General features: G+C 41.4%; 1 protein-coding gene across 1 annotated transcript; it reads left to right on the top strand.

Moving 5' to 3' along the window:
• The first annotated feature begins 15,841 nt into the window (after positions 1-15,841).
• Positions 15,842-18,209, top strand: cd180 (CD180 molecule). The gene is made up of 3 exons (XM_026212532.1): positions 15,842-15,945; positions 16,145-16,305; positions 16,402-18,209. The coding sequence occupies exons 1-3, from the start codon at positions 15,844-15,846 to the stop codon at positions 18,131-18,133; spliced, it is 1,995 nt and encodes a 664-aa protein (XP_026068317.1). The 5' UTR covers positions 15,842-15,843; the 3' UTR covers positions 18,134-18,209.
• The last annotated feature ends 427 nt before the right edge of the window (positions 18,210-18,636 follow it).

The raw sequence follows: 18,636 nt of genomic DNA, 5'->3' as shown, positions 1-18,636 counted from the left end.
TTATAAATATCCTCAATGTATAGTGTTTGTGTTGTAGGTCTCAGATGAGCGGACTGCTGGAAGAGGATGGGGTGGGGTTTTTCTTGTTTTTATTATTTTTTTTTTTTTATTAATGTCTGGGTTTTCATTTCAAATAAAAATAAACTTATATTGACCCCTCACTGGCTATTCTATTTGTTGCTCTTTACATATCTATAGTTTTACATTGTGATTTCCTATCCTGTTTGAGCACTGGTTATCCAGATTTGGTGATCCTGAAAAGTTCCTATCCGGATCAGATTGATCCAATCCGATGTTGCTTTAAAAAACTGGCTCCAAAAGTAAGCTGGATTACGTGATCACGGATTGCAAAAAAAGGATTACTAAATCCGGATCAATTTTATCCTGATTAAACCTTTTGAAAAACTGGGCCCAGCATTTCAATAGCCAGATTTATTCAAAAGTTATTAGCCTTTTTGGAAATTTTGATTTTGAAATATTTTGAGTACCTTCAGGGGATGGTGTTGTTGGCACTTTCTGAGTTTCGTAATATTACACCAATGCATTTGTTTAGTATAGCATTTTATTTCACAAAACTGTATTGAAGTCAATGGGAATTTCATGTTTTGTTCTATTATAGCGCCACCAAGAGGCTCAGTCCCACCATTTTTTATGTGTTCTCAGAGTGAGCCCATACATATGTGTGTAAATTGTTGAAAATATCTCAATTCACTTCAGAGTTATAGATATTTATATGAAAAAAACACATAAAAAAATGCCTGACACATGACTTTGATTGAATTTTACTACCCCTTACTATCAATATTTTTGCATTTGGGCATCAAAGTGTAGCTATCGACCTATGTTTCCAAACTTCTGACGGTGGTTTCGTCTCCATCGGACAAGCGGTTTCGAAGATATAGCCAAATGGTTTTTAAACGCTAAATCACAACACTACACAAACTGTAAGGCAAAACCTAATAATATAACAAAATATAAGTGAAATTTTGGACAGTTGGTGGTGCTAGAGGGAATGACTTAGACACACCAAAATTGGTGTACTTAATGTTGGCACTGTCCTCTATCAGAATGTCAAACAATTACAACTTTCCCACAATCGGTTCTATGGGCTGCCATAGACTCCTAGTCGAAAGAAGGAAGAGCAATAATAAAACAGGAACAGATACAACAGGTGCCTCCGCACCTTCGGTGCTTGGCCCCTAATAAAGTGTTACAATACATTTTTATCTTGGGAGACAAACAAAGCAGTCTGATATTCAGTCTTTGTTGTATTTTACAATAAATAGGTGATAGTTCGATGATGTAATTAATTGTATTACTTTTTTTGGTAGCTTATTCCAAACTAATACAATATGCTAATATAAATCCAAAACTACCATTTTCTAATTTATGCCTCTTAAATATCCAGCATCTAGCTTTAGTGAATAACTTGTAGCCCTATTACACAAATGAAACACACATTTCCTCCTGAAATCTTGGCCTGCTTAAAGATAGAGAATCCCATGTATTCTTAACGCATCTCATTTGTTTGTATTTTCTAATTCATAAGGTTTTAATTTTATTTGTTCATCCGTCAGGCTACAGTGATTAGGTAGGCTTTAACGTATTCAGCCTTTCAGTATAGGCCTACAGCAAAGTAGAAAGAGTTTGCCCTCATAAAATAATCCCCCAAACAGCTGTAAAAATTGACCAAAAACAATTGTATTCTGTCACTAATTGATATATATATATTCATCACAATCAAAAATATTGTTTTACATTAAGTCTTTTTTTTTTTTTATTCAATACATCTATACTTGACACTTGTTATAAATATCCTCAATGTATAGTGTTTGTGTTGTAGGTCTCAGATGAGCGGACTGCTGGAAGAGGATGGGGTGGGGTTTTTCTTGTTTTTATTTTTTATTTTATTTTTTATTAATGTCTGGGTTTTCATTTCAAATAAAAATAAACTTATATTGACCCCTCACTGGCTATTCTATTTGTTGCTCTTTACATATCTATAGTTTTACATTGTGATTTCCTATCCTGTTTGAGCACTGGTTATCCAGATTTGGTGATCCTGAAAAGTTCCTATCCGGATCAGATTGATCCAAAACTGTATTGAAGTCAATGGGAATTTCATGTTTTGTTCTATTATAGCGCCACCAAGAGGCTCAGTCCCACCATTTTTTATGTGTTCTCAGAGTGAGCCCATACATATGTGTGTAAATTGTTGAAAATATCTCAATTCACTTCAGAGTTATAGATATTTATATGAAAAAAAAACACATAAAAAAATGCCTGACACATGACTTTGATTGAATTTTACTACCCCTTACTATCAATATTTTTGCATTTGGGCATCAAAGTGTAGCTATCGACCTATGTTTCCAAACTTCTGACGGTGGTTTCGTCTCCATCGGACAAGTGGTTTCGAAGATATAGCCAAATGGTTTTTAAACGCTAAATCACAACACTACACAAACTGTAAGGCAAAACCTAATAATATAACAAAATATAAGTGAAATTTTGGACAGTTGGTGGTGCTAGAGGGAATGACTTAGACACACCAAAATTGGTGTACTTAATGTTGGCACTGTCCTCTATCAGAATGTCAAACAATTACAACTTTCCCACAATCGGTTCTATGGGCTGCCATAGACTCCTAGTCGAAAGAAGGAAGAACAATAATAAAACAGGAACAGATACAACAGGTGCCTCCGCACCTTTGGTGCTTGGCCCCTAATAAAGTGTTACAATACATTTTTATCTTGGGAGACAAACAAAGCAGTCTGATATTCAGTCTTTGTTGTATTTTACAATAAATAGGTGATAGTTCGATGATGTAATTAATTGTATTACTTTTTTTGGTAGCTTATTCCAAACTAATACAATATGCTAATATAAATCCAAAACTACCATTTTCTAATTTATGCCTCTTAAATATCCAGCATCTAGCTTTAGTGAATAACTTGTAGCCCTATTACACAAATGAAACACACATTTCCTCCTGAAATCTTGGCCTGCTTAAAGATAGAGAATCCCATGTATTCTTAACGCATCTCATTTGTTTGTATTTTCTAAGCAGCCTTCAAGATTGTGACTTCCGAATCAAACTTGTTCAAGGCTATGGGAAAGATTTTTCTCACTGAAATCACAAACAGTTCAACAGGCCTGGATAGCAGCATTTAATAGCACATGCTTATATAGTAATCACAGTTCCCTTTCAGTCGGTCACGTTCGACGTTACGAATGGGATCTCGCCCGAGAGCCCAATCACCTTCGAGTGGTACAAAACGAGCCAATGGTACACAAAGTACCTTGGTCTGCGGAATTTGCATCGCGAGCTCCGCCCCGCAGAGCGGGTATATAAGGAGCAACGCGAGCAACTCGCATTCAAGCTTTCGCTTCGGAGCCGAGCACATCGCTTGCTGCAATCACCGGAGTGTTTACAAGCAAGAGCTGGTGTTGATGTGTTGGTGTGATGGCACGATTCAGCGGTTCGTCTGGGTTTCCTGCGAGTCTGATCCCGAGCTGACGGCCGTGCTTTCCCGGGCAGCGGAGAGCATCGGGCTTGAGTGGAATCCTCCACCCTGTCCCGAGCGCTCGAGGCTGGATGATTGGTTCCTGGGGGCTGCTCATGCGGATCGCCAGCACCCCCCTCTGGTTCTTTTCTTCCCGGAAGTGCACCAGGAAGTAACTAGTTCATGGAAGGCACCTTTAACTGCCCGAAACTGTTCTGGTTCTTCCTCCGCCTTCACTGCCCTCGATGGCGGGGCAGCCAAGGGGTATGCTGGGATTCCCCCAGTGGAGCGTTCTGTTGCGATGCAACTGTGTCCACAGAGCACCTCCGCTTGGCGTGGTGGTCCCAAGCTGCCCTCCAAGGCCTGTAAGTTCTCATCCACGCTTGTGGCCAAGGCTTACAGAGCTGCGGGCCAGGCCGCTTCTGCCCTGCATGCCATGGCCTCACTTCAGGTCTATCTGGCCAAGCTATCTGACCCAGGGGTTTTTCAGGAGGCGCGCACTGCTACCGACCTTGCTCTCCAGGCGACGAAGGTCACTGCGCGCTCCTTGGGTCAGGTGATGTCCACTTTGGTTGTCCAGGAGCGCCACCTATGGCTGAACCTGGCAGACATGAGGGAGTCTGATCGGGCTCAGCTCCTCAACTCCCCGGTCTCCCAGGATGGCCTCTTCGGCGACGCGGTAGAGAGCTTTGCCCAGCAGTTCTCTGCCGCCCAGAAGCAGTCTGAGGCCATCAGACACATCTTGCCCCGGTGGCCCACTGCTGCTTCCACCCCGCCGCCGGCGCATCCTCAGCCTGCTCGTCGCCGAGGGCGCCCCCCTGCGGTCTCCTCCACTCCCGCTCGGCCACAGCAGCAGCCTTCACCCCGGCCTCAGCGAGGAGATGGCCGCAGAAGGGCGGCGCAACCTGTCTCTGCCCCTAAACCTGCCAAACGCCAGGCCAAGCGGCATTCCTGAGACGGACGACCCGGAGTTGGAGAAGTCAGCTCATCAGGAGATGGTAGCAGGACCACTCCTTCCCCCGGAGGAGGGGCGGGGGAGAATCCTTTGTTCTCGTTTTCTTTTTGTTCCGCCACTGGCCCTGCGGCCGGTGGTAACCAAATCTTCACTAAAAGAACTGTTTCCTCTACCTCCGGGTCCCAAGAGGCCATGAACGACAGCTGGCGACGTGCTTCTTCGCCGCTCTCGTTCCCCTCTCCCCTTGCCAGTTTCCGTGCAAAGACGGCTCAAGAACGCTTCGCCTTCTCATGCCCTCTTTGCCACTTGGAGTCAGACGAGTGCCCGCACTCTGCCCCCGCTAAGGGACGCTATGCCTCCCGTGTCGGGGCTGTCTGCTCCACCACGCTGCCCCACTCTGGGTACGCCTGTAGTCCCCTTGACCTTGCTGGTTCGGTTCCTGGGAGCCTGGCTAGAGCTCCCCAGGCCTTCCCGCTGGCTCATCCGGACGCTCAGGCTCAGCTACGCGATTCAGTTCGCCCGGAGCCCCCCAGGTTTTGGGGTGTCCACGCGACGATGGTGGGCAAAGATGCCCCTGTCATGCGCGCGGAGGTCGCGACCCTGCTGGCAAAGGGCACGATAGAGCCAGTCCCTCCAGCCGACATGAAGTCCGGCTTTTACAGCCCTTACTTCATAGTACCCAAGAAGACAGGTGGGTTACGGCCAATCCTGGACCTGTGTGCCTTGAACCGAGCTCTGCACAGACTCCCGTTCAAGATGCTAACGCCCAAGCGCATTTTCGAATGCATTCGTCCGATGGATTGGTTTGCGGCGATCGACCTGAAGGACGCGTACTTTCATGTCTCCATTCTTCCTCGACACAGACCGTTTCTTCGGTTTGCTTTCGAGGGGCAGGCATATCAGTACAAGGTTCTCCCATTCGGGTTGGCCCTCTCTCCCCGCGTCTTTACGAAGGTCGCGGAGGGAGCCCTGGCTCCTCTCAGGGAACAAGGTGTCCGTATCCTCAACTACCTCGATGACTGGCTGATCCTAGCTCACTCTCGAGAGCGGTTGTGCGAGCACAGGGATCTGGTGCTCAGACACCTCACCCGACTGGGTCTTCAGGTCAACTGGGAAAAGAGCAAACTCTCCCCTGTGCAGAGGATCTCTTTTCTCGGTATGGAAATAGACTCGGTCGCCATGTTCGCGCAGCTTACAAACGAGCGTGCGCAGTCACTGCTGAATTGCCTGAGACAATTCGAGGGCAAGAGAGCGGTTCAACTGAAACTGTTTCAGAGGCTCCTGCGGCAGTCAGACCGCTCGGGCTACTCCATATGAGACCGCTTCAGCACTGACTTCACGACCGAGTCCAGAGATGGGCATGGCAACAGGGCACGCTCCGAGTGACCATCACTCCGGCCTGCCACTGATACTTCACCCCATGGTTGGACCCCTCATTTCTACGGGCCGGCGTGCCCCTAGAACCGGTGTCCAGACATGTTGTTGTGTCAACAGATGCCTCTGCCACGGACTGGGGTGCCATGTGCAACGGGCATGCTGCGTCAGGCTCCTGGACAGGACCCCGACTTCAGTGGCATGTCAATTGCCTCGAGTTGCTAGCAGTACGTCTTGCTCTGCACCGCTTCAGGGCCCTGCTGAAGGACAAGCACGTTCTGGTCCGTACGGACAACACTGCGACCATAGCGTATATCAACCATCAGGGTGGTCTACGCTCCCACCGCATGTCCCAACTCGCTCGCCATCTCCTCCTGTGGAGTCACAAGCATCTGAGGTATCTTCGTGCCAATCACATTCCAGGCAGGCTCAATCGTGCAGCCGATGAGCTCTCACGACAGCAGTCTCGCCCCGGGGAATGGAGACTCCACCCCCAGTCGATTCAGCTGATTTGGGAACACTTTGGAGACGCTCAGGTAGACCTGTTTGCCTCTCCAGAAAATTCCCACTGCCAGTTGTTTTACTTCCTGACCGAGGGCACCCTCGGCACGGATGCCCTGGCACACAGCTGGCCGCTGGGCCTGCGCAAGTATGCGTTTCCCCCAGTGAGCCTTTTCGCACAGACGTTGTGCAAGATCAGGGAGGACGAGGAGCAGGTCCTCATGGTGGCGCTGCTCTGTCCAGTACGTGCGCTCCGCACCTACGTGGACAGAACTCGGTGCCTTAGGACCTCAGACCAGCTCTTTGTCTGTTACGGAGGCCAGCAGAAGGGAAAGGCTGTCTCCAAGCAGCGGTTATCCCACTGGATAGTGGATGCTATTGTCCTGGCTTATCAGGCTCGAGACCTGCCATGCCCCCTAGGGGTGAGAGCTCACTCAACTAGGAGCGTAGCTTCCTCCTGGGCGCTGGCGCATGGCGCCTCGCTAGCAGACATCTGTAGAGCTGCGGGCTGGGCGACACCTAACACATTTGAAATATGGCACATAGTCTTAGTGTTTATACTTGACTAACTGGGGCCCAGGTCAGGAAGCAGACAGACTGGCTAAACCGACCATCTGCTAGCTGCCTCCCGTCACAGAGGTCAGTTAATTCTCAGCACATAGAGACTCTTTCACCTAGATATCACACTATAGAGCCTGTGTCTGTTCCCCGAACTAGAAAATACAAAAAACGTCCAAACCAAGTAAAGGTTAACAATTTAATTGAGGTTCAACAAATAAAAAACAAATGCAATATGGATAAACAAATGATAAAGATTGGCTTATTGAATATCAGATCCATTTCTACGAAAACACTTTTTGTAAATAATATGATAACTGATCATAATATAGATGTGCTCTGTTTGACAGAAACTTGGCTAAAACCTGATGATTACATTATTTTAAATGAGTCCACCCCCCAAGATTATTGTTATAAACACGAGCCGCGTCTAAAAGGCAAAGGGGGAGGAGTTGCTTCAATTTATAACAACGTTTTCAGGATTTCTCAGAGGGCAGGCTTCAAGTATAACTCATCTGAAGTAATGGTGCTTCATATAACATTATCCAGAGAAACCAATGTTAATGATAAATCCCCTGTTATGTTTGTACTGGCTACTGTATACAGGCCACCAGGGCACCATGCAGACTTTATTAAAGAGTTTGGTGATTTTACATCTGAGTTAGTTCTAGCTGCAGATAAAGTCTTAATAGTTGGTGATTTTAATATCCATGTCGATAATGAAAAAGATGCATTGGGATCAGCATTTATAGACATTCTGAACTCTATTGGTGTTAGACAACATGTTTCAGGACCTACTCATTGTCGAAATCATACTCTAGATTTAATACTGTCACATGGAATTGATGTTGATAGTGTTGAAATTATTCAGCCAAGTGATGATATCTCAGATCATTATTTAGTTCTGTGTAAACTTCATATAGCCAAAATTGTAAATTCTACTTCTTGTTACAAGTATCGAAGAACCATCACTTCTACCACAAAAGACTGCTTTTTAAGTTATCTTCCTGATGTATCCGAATTCCTTAGCATATCCAAAACCTCAGAACAACTTGATGATGTAACAGAATCTATGGACTCTCTCTTTTCTAGCACTTTAAATACAGTTGCTCCTTTAGGCTTAAGGAAGGTTAAGGAAAACAGTTTGACACCATGGTATAATGAGCATACTCGCACCCTAAAGAGAGCAGCCCGAAAAATGGAGCGCAGCTGGAGGAAAACAAAACTAGAGGTATTTCATATTGCTTGGCGGGAAAGTAGCATGTCCTGTAGAAAAGCATTAAAAACTGCTAGATCTGATTACTTTTCTTCTCTTTTAGAAGAAAACAAACATAACCCCAGGTATTTATTTAATACAGTGGCTAAATTAACGAAAAATCAAGCCTCAACAAGTGTTGACATTTCCCAACACCACAACAGTAATGACTTTATGAACTACTTTACTTCTAAAATCGATACTATTAGAGATAAAATTGCAACCATTCAGCCGTCAGCTACAGTTTCACATCAGACAGTGCACTATAGACCCCCTGAGGAACAGTTCCACTCATTCTCTACTATAGGAGAGGAAGAATTGTATAAACTTGTTAAATCATCTAAACCAACAACATGTATGTCAGACCCTATACCATCTAAGCTCTTAAAAGAGGTGCTTCCAGAAGTCATAGGTCCTCTTCTGACTATTATTAATTCCTCATTGCCATTAGGATATGTCCCCAAAACCTTCAAACCTTAAAAAAGCCACAACTTGACCCCAAAGAACTTGTTAATTATAGACCAATCTCGAATCTCCCTTTTCTGTCCAAGATACTAGAAAAGGTGGTATCTTCACAATTATATTCCATCTTAGAGAAAAATGGTATATGTGAGGATTTCCAGTCAGGATTTAGACCGTATCATAGTACTGAAACTGCTCTCCTTAGAGTTACAAATGATCTGCTCTTATCATCTGATCGTGGGTGTATCTCTCTATTAGTTTTATTGGATCTTAGTGCTGCGTTTGACACAATTGACCACAGCATTCTTTTGCATAGACTTGAACACTTTGTTGGCATCAGTGGAAGTGCATTAGCATGGTTTAAATCGAACTTATATGACCGCCATCAGTTCGTAGCAGTGAATGAAGATGTATCATATCGATCACAAGTGCAGTATGGAGTACCTCAAGGCTCAATACTAGGGCCGCTACTCTTCACGTTTTATATGTTACCCTTGGGAGATATCATCAGGAAACATGGTGTTAGCTTTCACTGTTATGCTGATGATACGCAGCTCTATATTTCCTCACAGCCCGGTGAAACACACCAATTTGAAAAACTAATGGAATGCATAGTCGATATAAAAAATTGGATGACGAGTAATTTCTTACTGCTAAATTCAGAAAAAACAGAGGTGTTAATCATAGGGCCTAAAAACTCTGCTTGTAATAACCTAGAACACTGTCTAAGACTTGATGGTTGCTCTGTCAATTCTTCGTCATCAGTTAGGAACCTAGGTGTGCTACTTGATCGCAATCTTTCCTTAGAAAGCCACGTTTCTAGCATTTGTAAAACTGCATTTTTCCATCTCAAAAATATATCTAAATTACGGCCTATGCTCTCAATGTAAAATGCAGAAATGTTAATCCATGCATTTATGACTTCAAGGTTAGACTATTGTAATGCTTTATTGGGTCGTTGTTCTGCACGCTTGGTAAACAAACTACAGCTAGTCCAAAATGCAGCGGCAAGAGTTCTTACTAGAACCAGGAATTATGACCATATTAGCCCGGTCCTGTCCACACTGCACTGGCTCCCTATCAAACTTCGTATAGATTTTAAAATATTGCTTATTACTTATAAAGCCCTGAATGGTTTAGCACCTCAGTATTTGAATGAGCTCCTTTTACATTATACTCCTCTACGTCCGCTACGTTCTCAAAACTCAGGCAATTTGATAATACCTAGAATATCAAAATCAACTGCGGGCGGCAGATCCTTTTCCTATTTGGCGCCTAAACTCTGAAATAACCTACCTAACATTGTTCGGGAGGCAGACACACTCTTGCAGTTTAAATCTAGATTAAAGACCCATCTCTTTAACTTGGCATACACATAACATACTAATATGCTTTTAATATCCAAATCCGTTAAAGGATTTTTAGGCTGCATTAATTAGGTAAACCGGAACCGGAAACACTTCACATAACACCGTACTTTCTACATCATTAGAAGAATGGCATCTACGCTAATATTTGTCTGTTTCTCTCTTGTTCCGAGGTCACTGTGGCCACCAGATCCAGTCTGTGTCCAGATCAGAGGGTCACTGCAGTCACCCGGATCCAGTACGTATCCAGACCAGATGGTGGATGAGCACCTAGAAAGGACCTCTACTGCCCTGAAAGACAGCGGAGACCAGGACAACTAGAGCCCCAGATACAGATCCCCTGTAAAGACCTTGTCTCAGAGGACCACCAGGACAAGACCACAGGAAACAGATGATTCTTCTGCACAATCTGACTTTGCTGCAGCCTGGAATTGAACTACTGGTTTCGTCTGGTCAGAGGAGAACTGGCCCCCCAACTGAGCCTGGTTTCTCCCAAGGTTTTTTTCTCCATTCTGTCACCGATGGAGTTTCGGTTCCTTGCCGCTGTCGCCTCTGGCTTGCTTAGTTGGGGTCACTTCATCTACAGCGATATCATTGACTTGACTGCAAATAAAAACAGACACTATTTAAACTGAACAGAGATGACATAACTGAATTCAATGATGAACTGCCTTTAACTATCATTTTGCATTATTGAGACACTGTTTTCCAAATGAATGTTGTTCAGTGCTTTGACGCAATGTATTTTGTTTAAAGCACTATATAAATAAAGGTGATTGATTGATTGATTTGCGAGATTTTATAATCTCCGTGTAGAGCACGTGTCCTCCCAGGTACTCGCCCCTTCGGGCCAGTAAGGACCTGCTCGGTGTCAATCCGCTTGCTGCGCCATTCCACTCCGCGGACTGGATGCGTGCGCTATTCCCCTCAGGTGAGTTCCTCAGTCAGAACCCTAGGTTCCTCCAGCACCGTTGATGTCCAACACTTGCGTACATGCCCTTTGGTCAGCCATGTGTGGGACTAGGTGCTTCCATGTGTCGTGATTCCCCTTCCGGGTAATCCCACGTGTGTATGTCCACAGTAAGTATCTCCGCAGCATGTGTCTTTCCCTTGGCAAGCCCCTTGCAAGCTCTGTCGTTGAAACTTCCACCCTGCGGGCTGGGTACCACAGAGTTCTTACGTATCACCACCTTGGTAGATACCTGCTTTCTGTAAGTCCTCCCACGGGCAGGCAGCCTGCTAGCATATGTCCAGCTGGAATATGATACCCAGTGTATTCTGTGCGAGCTATAGGCCCTCACTCGTGCTCGCCTCACGACAGGGTACTATCAATCACACGGGTCGCTGGACGACAGCCATGTGGCGTTTTGTAAGGGACCCCATTCGTAACGTCGAACGTGACCGACTGAAAGGGAACGTCTTGGTTACTTATGTAACCCTCGTTCCCTGAAGGAGGGAACGGAGACGTTACGTCCCCTTGCCACATCGCTGTTCCGCTGAACGGCCGGGTCACTGGCTCGGCTCCTCAGCGAAGACTTGAATGCGAGTTGCTCGCGTTGCTCCTTATATACACACTCTGCGGAGCTCGTGATGCAAATTCCGCAGACCAAGGTATTTGTGTAGCATTAGCTCGTTTTGTATCACTCGAAGGTGATTGGGCTCTTGGGCGAGATCCCATTCGTAACGTCTCCGTTCCCTCCTTCAGGGAACGAGGGTTACATACGTAACCAAGACATTCTTCACTGGTCAGTGCTATTTTTTGCAATCAACTTGATATATTTTTAAATCATTCAGAACCATATATATCTGTGAAACAGGAGCTTTTCCATTTTTCTATTCAAACACTGAAGCATTACCATGTGTATTATATGGATGAAGCCATAATTTGGTCAAAGTCATTATATTGCACATTTAATATACTTGTCACTACCCCTTTTTAATTCTTGGATTAATGCTACCCGTAATAAAGGATTAGAAATAGAGAAAATCTGCCATGGCCTGAAGCATAATAGCACACTGAAATCACACCCCCACATTGTAACACGAAACAAAATTACCAGAGGGCCTATACAGCCCACCACCCACATCAGCGGTTCTCAGTCGTGATACTGCAGATGCACTTCTGCCCACTTGCAAATATTACTAAGCAGAAAAAAAAAATCCTTCCTTCCAGACCATAATCCTCTTAGAAATGTTAATGCTCACTGCTCTCCCTCACTCTTAAAGTGAGCTTCAATGAAATGGGGCAGACAACTGCACTGGGCATTGAGGGCAATTTTGGCGACCATCATAGCTGCACGAATCAGATGTCTTGTAACTGAGGAGCAGCGCACACAGAGCAGACAGCGGGCCTCCGCTGACCCAAATTGCTACATTAGACTTCAACGAGTAACCCTTAATCTCACCCAAATAAATTGAAATAATTCCGACAGCCCTCTTGTCAGAAGTGAATGCAGAAAGAAAGAGGTGGCCATTCCTCCCTTTCGCTCTTTTGTGAACTGTTCATATTGTGTTTATGAGACACTTCACCCCCACTGTACTTCAAACATGCACTTAATTGTTCCCTGATTGAAAATATTTTTAAGCAACTACAAAGATGTAATATGTACATTTACATTCATCCAAAAATTCCTACAAATGAGGACAATACAAGCAATCAAACTAAAAAAAGCGCAATAACATGTATATGCTGTGAAAAGTTCCAGTACATGTAGCAAGGTTCATATATAATACATATATTAAAATTAAATTAAAAAAAACAGTTTTTATTTTTATTTTTTTATGTTTTTTTTTAATAGATAAAAAGAAAGCAAGTATAGAATACAAATAGAATAGAGAGTGCTGGTGTTAAACCAGCTGGTTTTCTTAAACCAGCATCTCTACATGGGAGTCATTCTACTTCAGTGTCTTCGATAGGACCAGCTGAATGACAAAACAGTGCTAGTAGTAAATAATTAGAACTGAATAAATAAGAATGCATGAAATAATTACTATAGACCATGACAAAACAGTTGAAAATAAATGTTTTTAAGAGAGGAAAAGAAGGGTTAAATTCTGTCTTTACTGGCACAGGGATACAGTGAGTGTCAGCTTGCATCCATCCTTAAAATGCAAAAGATCGTAAAGATTGCACTGTAGACTTTGATGAGTACAATTTTCAGCTATGCTAAACAACTGGTCATCTAATGGTGGAGACCTGGAGAGACCTGCAAGCCATAGTGACTCACACACACTGTAACATTTGATGGAGGATCGGTAAAGATCTATAGGTGCTCCAGCAACGGCTGGAATTGGGCACATTCGTCTTTGCGAAGGGTGCAAGAATCAAACTACAAGGTTGTCCTGAAAAAAAAAAAAAAAAAAAAAAAAACTTTCTCCCTTCTGCTCTGACAATGTTCCTGAATTCTAAGGCGTTTATTTATTTATTTATTTATTTATTTATTTATTTATTTATTTATTTATTTATATTTTCAGCAGGACAATGCTCCATGCAACACAGCCAACTCAATCAAGGTGTGCATAGAGGTCTACCATGGCAAGCCCAATCTCTAGACCTGAACCCCATAAAAAATCTATGGAATGTGATCAAGGGAAAGATGAATGATCACAAGTCATCAAACAAAGCCGAATTCCTTGAATTTTTGTGACAGGAGTGGCATAAAGTAATTTAAAAAATCAGGGTTATTCCACCAACCATTTATTTCTGAAGCCTTCCTAAGTTAAAACAATGCTATTGTGTTGTTTAATTAACTAATATGAAGTTGTTTTTTCTTTGCATTATTTGATGTCTGAAAATGCTACAACACCCTTGCTATTTTGACCAGTTAACATTTTCTGCAAATAAATGGATAAATGTTGTCAGTAGTTAATAGAATATAACGAAAATGTTAATTTTACACATATTATAAATAGTAAAACCAGAGAAAGGTATACTTTTGCAGTGATCTCTTATTTTTTATTAGTTAGTTTTACTCAGAGCTATAGATAAATAGAAATATAATAGAGAGTGATTACTATTTGCACTACTGTCCTGAACTGTGTTTAACAATAATAATACTAATCATAATAATCATAATCAATTCTACACATAAACCACAAAACATTATCTTCCTTCTCTGTATGTATATATGTATGTATATATTAGACAATGCAGCTACAGATTCTGTCAAAATACCAAAATGAATTCACTTAATAATAAGGATCTTGAAACTGTGTAAATTGCTTTTTGAAAGAGAGTTGTAGCGAAAAAAATAACTGCATGAAATTTCCCTATGTTTGGTGAATATTATGGTTGTTACTGTATTTTTTATTTTACTTTTTTTTTTAACACTCATGTGGTTTTACTCACACATTCCTGGTAGAACCCACTGTTTTTCCCAATACTTGAAATCATCTCATGTTATAAACAAAAGTGGCTTTGGGAAAATTAGCAAAGCACCAATTTTGCTAATCTTATAAATCAAACGTCACAATGCAGATAATCATCAGTACAAAATTTCCACAGTTCCCCTTTACGGCTTCCTTAAAATTCTTATTAACACTGTGACATCTGATTCATTCAACCTTAACTTTTACACTGACTGTCCACAATACACATTTAACAGTATTGCTGCTACAATAGTATTAAAGCTCTTTTTGATTAACTAGAAATGAAAATAAGTATCCAGGTAGATGTTTTGTAAAATAGTAATAAAGATGAGAAATAATAACATTGATTGTACAGAGAAATTGGTAATTATATAAATTAGATATGTGACGATAATCCATAAAGACATGAATTGTGCCAAATACATAATTATAATAATGCACATATCAATACACATATCAATACACATCCTTTAAAGCAATTGGTGGTCCTCACTAGACATACAGGAAGTCATTAAATCCTATCTAGAGTCATGTCCAATGTATTAACATTTGGATTTGAAAACAGAGTAATCCTCTGGCCCCATTGAGACTCTGTAATCTGAAAAAGATTTATTTCTATTTATACGTACATTATAATGAGTATCGCCTTTATCTCTCAATTGGATGTAAGGATTGCATAACTACTAACATCACAATTTGTCACCCTATTACAGAGCAGAGTGAAGACAGCGAAATAACACCCCCTTCAGGAAAGCTGTTTCTATTGCAAGGCTTCATGCGGGACATTGGATTGGTGTATGTTAAATTACAGCATGATTTCAAAAGTCAGTACCCAGTTCCAACAGACATTTAGAATTGTGATTAATCAGACTGGAGCTACCTGAATGCCTTTTAAACAATCAGAATAGAGTATTCAAGTGAACCATGGTATAAAGCAAATATAAACAAGGCACACACAAAATATTTGATTTTCTCTTTGAGGGTATACTCCAGCTAAAGATCGATGCAAATAATGTCCTGGCCCCCAGGAAATCATTCTCCCCTTGAACACTAATAGTAATACTGCTTTGCAAAGAATAGTTAAAAAAAATAGTCAACAAATAGTTTGGCACATTGGATCCAGTCACAATCGTAGATAAAATGTATCTTATTCAATTCAGTGTTTGGCCAGGTACCTTTTTTCATACAAATTGTTACTCATTATTCAATTACGCTTTTTCCTTTAGCACACTACCCTTCAGAATTAAAACAAAACACAAAACAAAACTGAGTTTTGGAAAGTACTTCAAACTGAAACAGATCAAACTTTCCCAAAGTTTAAAATGGCATGTTTGCTTTCTGTACTTTATTATAGTGATGGCTGTAAACATACAGAAAATCATTGTTGACATAAAGGGAAGTTATAGTTGAACACTTCTTGTTTTACTTGAAGTTCCTCTATTTTGCCTATAAATTTGAATGAAGAAGAGACACTGTTCTTTTTTTGTCCTTCACACTATGGAGAAGCATTTTGTTTTCTGCACGTTATGTTACACTATTCTGTTTCACCTTTTACCATATGACGAAGCAACACCATGGGCTAGGAGACAGTGTGAACAGGTACATTTATGATTATATATTATGATGATATTTTGCATGATCTTCAACATTACTGACAAAAGTAAGCCACAAATTAATTTATACAACTGTATGTTTCAGTGTTTGATGTAACACTAATGATTGGTTTCAGAGGTTATATATATATATATATATATATATATATATTATTTTTATTTTTTAATATATATATTTTTTCCAGGTAACAAATGGCTATGATTGTAGTGGCATGAACCTACAAGTCATTCCAGATGAGATACCAAATTCTGTCCAAATTTTGATATTTAGCTTTAACTATTTTCCTGCCCTATACAACTCTACTTTTCAGAGGCTAACGAGCTTGAATTATTTAGACCTGACAAGGTGAGCAAAACAACTTGTTTCAAGATGAACTGTGTAAAATTGTTCATCAGAGAATCTAATGTTCCTTCTTCTCACATCTAACCCTATAACCCACAGATGTGGCATCACTTTCATGTATGAAGACATTTTTAAATATCAGCTTGACTTGGCGGCCCTTATCCTAATCGGAAACCCACTTGTGTTCATCGCAGAAAGAGCTTTTTCTGGACCTCTAGCACTCAAATATCTAAGCCTTGCGCAGTCAAAGATACAAAGCCTATCAGACATCCCATCAGATAATCTTGCATATTTGGAGGTACTGGACATTGGGGGAAGCGAAATTCGCTCATTAGATGGACTAAGCAGTTTCCACTGTCAAAACTTACACAGCCTGCAGTTGGACATGAACTCCATTGACCAGATAAGAGAGGATGATTTAGCACCACTCCGTAATGTGCATGGAATGAGCATCAGCTTCAAAGGAAACGATTTTGTCAGTATAGAACCAGGTGTTTTTAAGTCACTGAACTTGAGTAGTCTTGATTTGAGTGGCTGCCTTAGCAAGATGAACTTCTCCTCCCTACTGAAAGGGCTTGAAGGCCTTAAAACCAACAGACTGAACCTGGGATTGTATGAAACTGATCCAAACGTGTACATTCCATCAGTTGCACTACAATCTTTCTGCAAGATCTTTGTTACTGACCTGGATTTCCAGCTTCAGCATTTCTCAGACATAAATAACTTCCCATTTGATTGCCTTAAATGGATTAAAAAGCTTGACCTTACCAGAGCCCACCTGGATTCATTGCAATTTAACATGACTGGCCAATCTACATTGTCCCATCTGGTGCTAGATGAGAACCGCTTTAAAGATGTCTGTAGCATCAACACCAGAAACTTTCCCACGCTTACATACTTGTCTATGAGTGGGAATTCAAAGCAACTCAATTTTAGCAGCAAATGCTTGGAGAGTCTTCGAATCCTAGAAGAGCTGGATCTCAGTCTTAGTTTAGTAAATCCCAGGGGACCTTGTTGTAATGACCAGCTGTTTGGTCTGAGTGAACTGAAGCTCCTCAATCTCAGCTATGGCTCACAAATGTTGTGGAGTTCACAGCCTTTCAGTGCAACTCCACAGCTGGAGCACTTGGACTTCAGCCATTCATACTACACTTTGAATGACAGTTCACCTTTTAGCAATCTACAGAATCTCAAAACTCTAAATCTTTCCTGGTCCAATACCAGTCTGACAAACATTCATATTTTCAAAGGGTTGAAGAATTTGCAACTTCTCAATTTGAAGGGGAACACAATTCAAGGAGGGGTTCTTACCCAGATGGAGCTCTTTAAATATGTCCCTCTTTTGGAAACCCTCATTCTATCTTCATGCAAAATAACTGCTTTTGAAGAGTACTTGTTTAAAGGTCTCGTGCATCTCAGGCAGGTAGACCTGAGTGGAAACAAGTTGGTTAAACTGAGCACCTCTGGATTTTACTCCCTGCATTTTCTCCAATTTAACTATGCCAGTAATGCCATTGTGACAGTGGATGTTGGAAGCGTTATGGATCTGGGAAATAACAGTACTGTTGATCTGAGCTACAATCCCCTTGTATGCAACTGTAGTAACTTTGAGTTCATCAACTGGGTTAAAAAAAACAAAATCAAAGTTAAACACTTAATGGAGACCACTTGTAATGGCACAGGTACAAGGATTATTGATGTTGAACTTCAGTGTGGATTACCTGGCGGTGTAATTGCATTTGTTATAATTCTAGTTGCAATCCTAATTACATTGGCCATTTTCTGCCTTGTCAGGAGAATTAGAAAATATTCAAGATATTCTCAACTGTAAATTAAGAGTTTGTTTGGTCTCGTTCCAAATAAAGACTACACAAAACATGCACTCAAAAAAAAAAAAAAAAAAAAGGATTCCTGGCATTTGCATCTATTTGATTTTATTAAAAAAATATTTTTTATTATTATTATTATTATGTACTCTGATTACATAAAATTAATATAAACCTGTTAACTGTCAAGACTATTAAATTGAATCATTTAAACATTATGAATAGGATTTAAATACAGCTGGCTAAAGTCATATCCAATTAGTTAAATTGTATGAGACTGGTTTATATACAAATGGAATGGTTTACCATACTCCAGTCGGCAGGTGGCGGTACTGCACAGTGAGCTGTGTAAAGCATCTTTAGTACTGCACGTGAGTGAGTGCCTTTCAACCCTCACAATACTCACACATTTTGATTTTAATTTACCATTCACTTTATGTCATGTCATAATAGTAGACACTCAAATTCTATAATAAATATATTATCTGAGCTCCCACAATGTTTTTTT

The sequence above is a fragment of the Carassius auratus genome, chromosome 30 (genome assembly GCF_003368295.1).
Source record: "Carassius auratus strain Wakin chromosome 30, ASM336829v1, whole genome shotgun sequence".
Taxonomy (NCBI): Eukaryota; Metazoa; Chordata; class Actinopteri; order Cypriniformes; family Cyprinidae; genus Carassius; species Carassius auratus.
The sequence above is the reverse complement of the archived record's forward strand: the minus strand, read 5'-3'. Positions and strand labels throughout refer to the sequence as shown.

Coding starts and splice junctions, on each gene's coding strand:
- cd180 (XM_026212532.1), top strand. CDS start 15,844: ATGGAGAAGCATTTTGTTTTCTGCACGTTATGTTACACTATTCTGTTT. Junction 15,946..16,144: donor CTAGGAGACAGTGTGAACAG/GTACATTTATGA, acceptor TATTTTTTCCAG/GTAACAAATGGCTATGATTG. Junction 16,306..16,401: donor AATTATTTAGACCTGACAAG/GTGAGCAAAACA, acceptor TATAACCCACAG/ATGTGGCATCACTTTCATGT.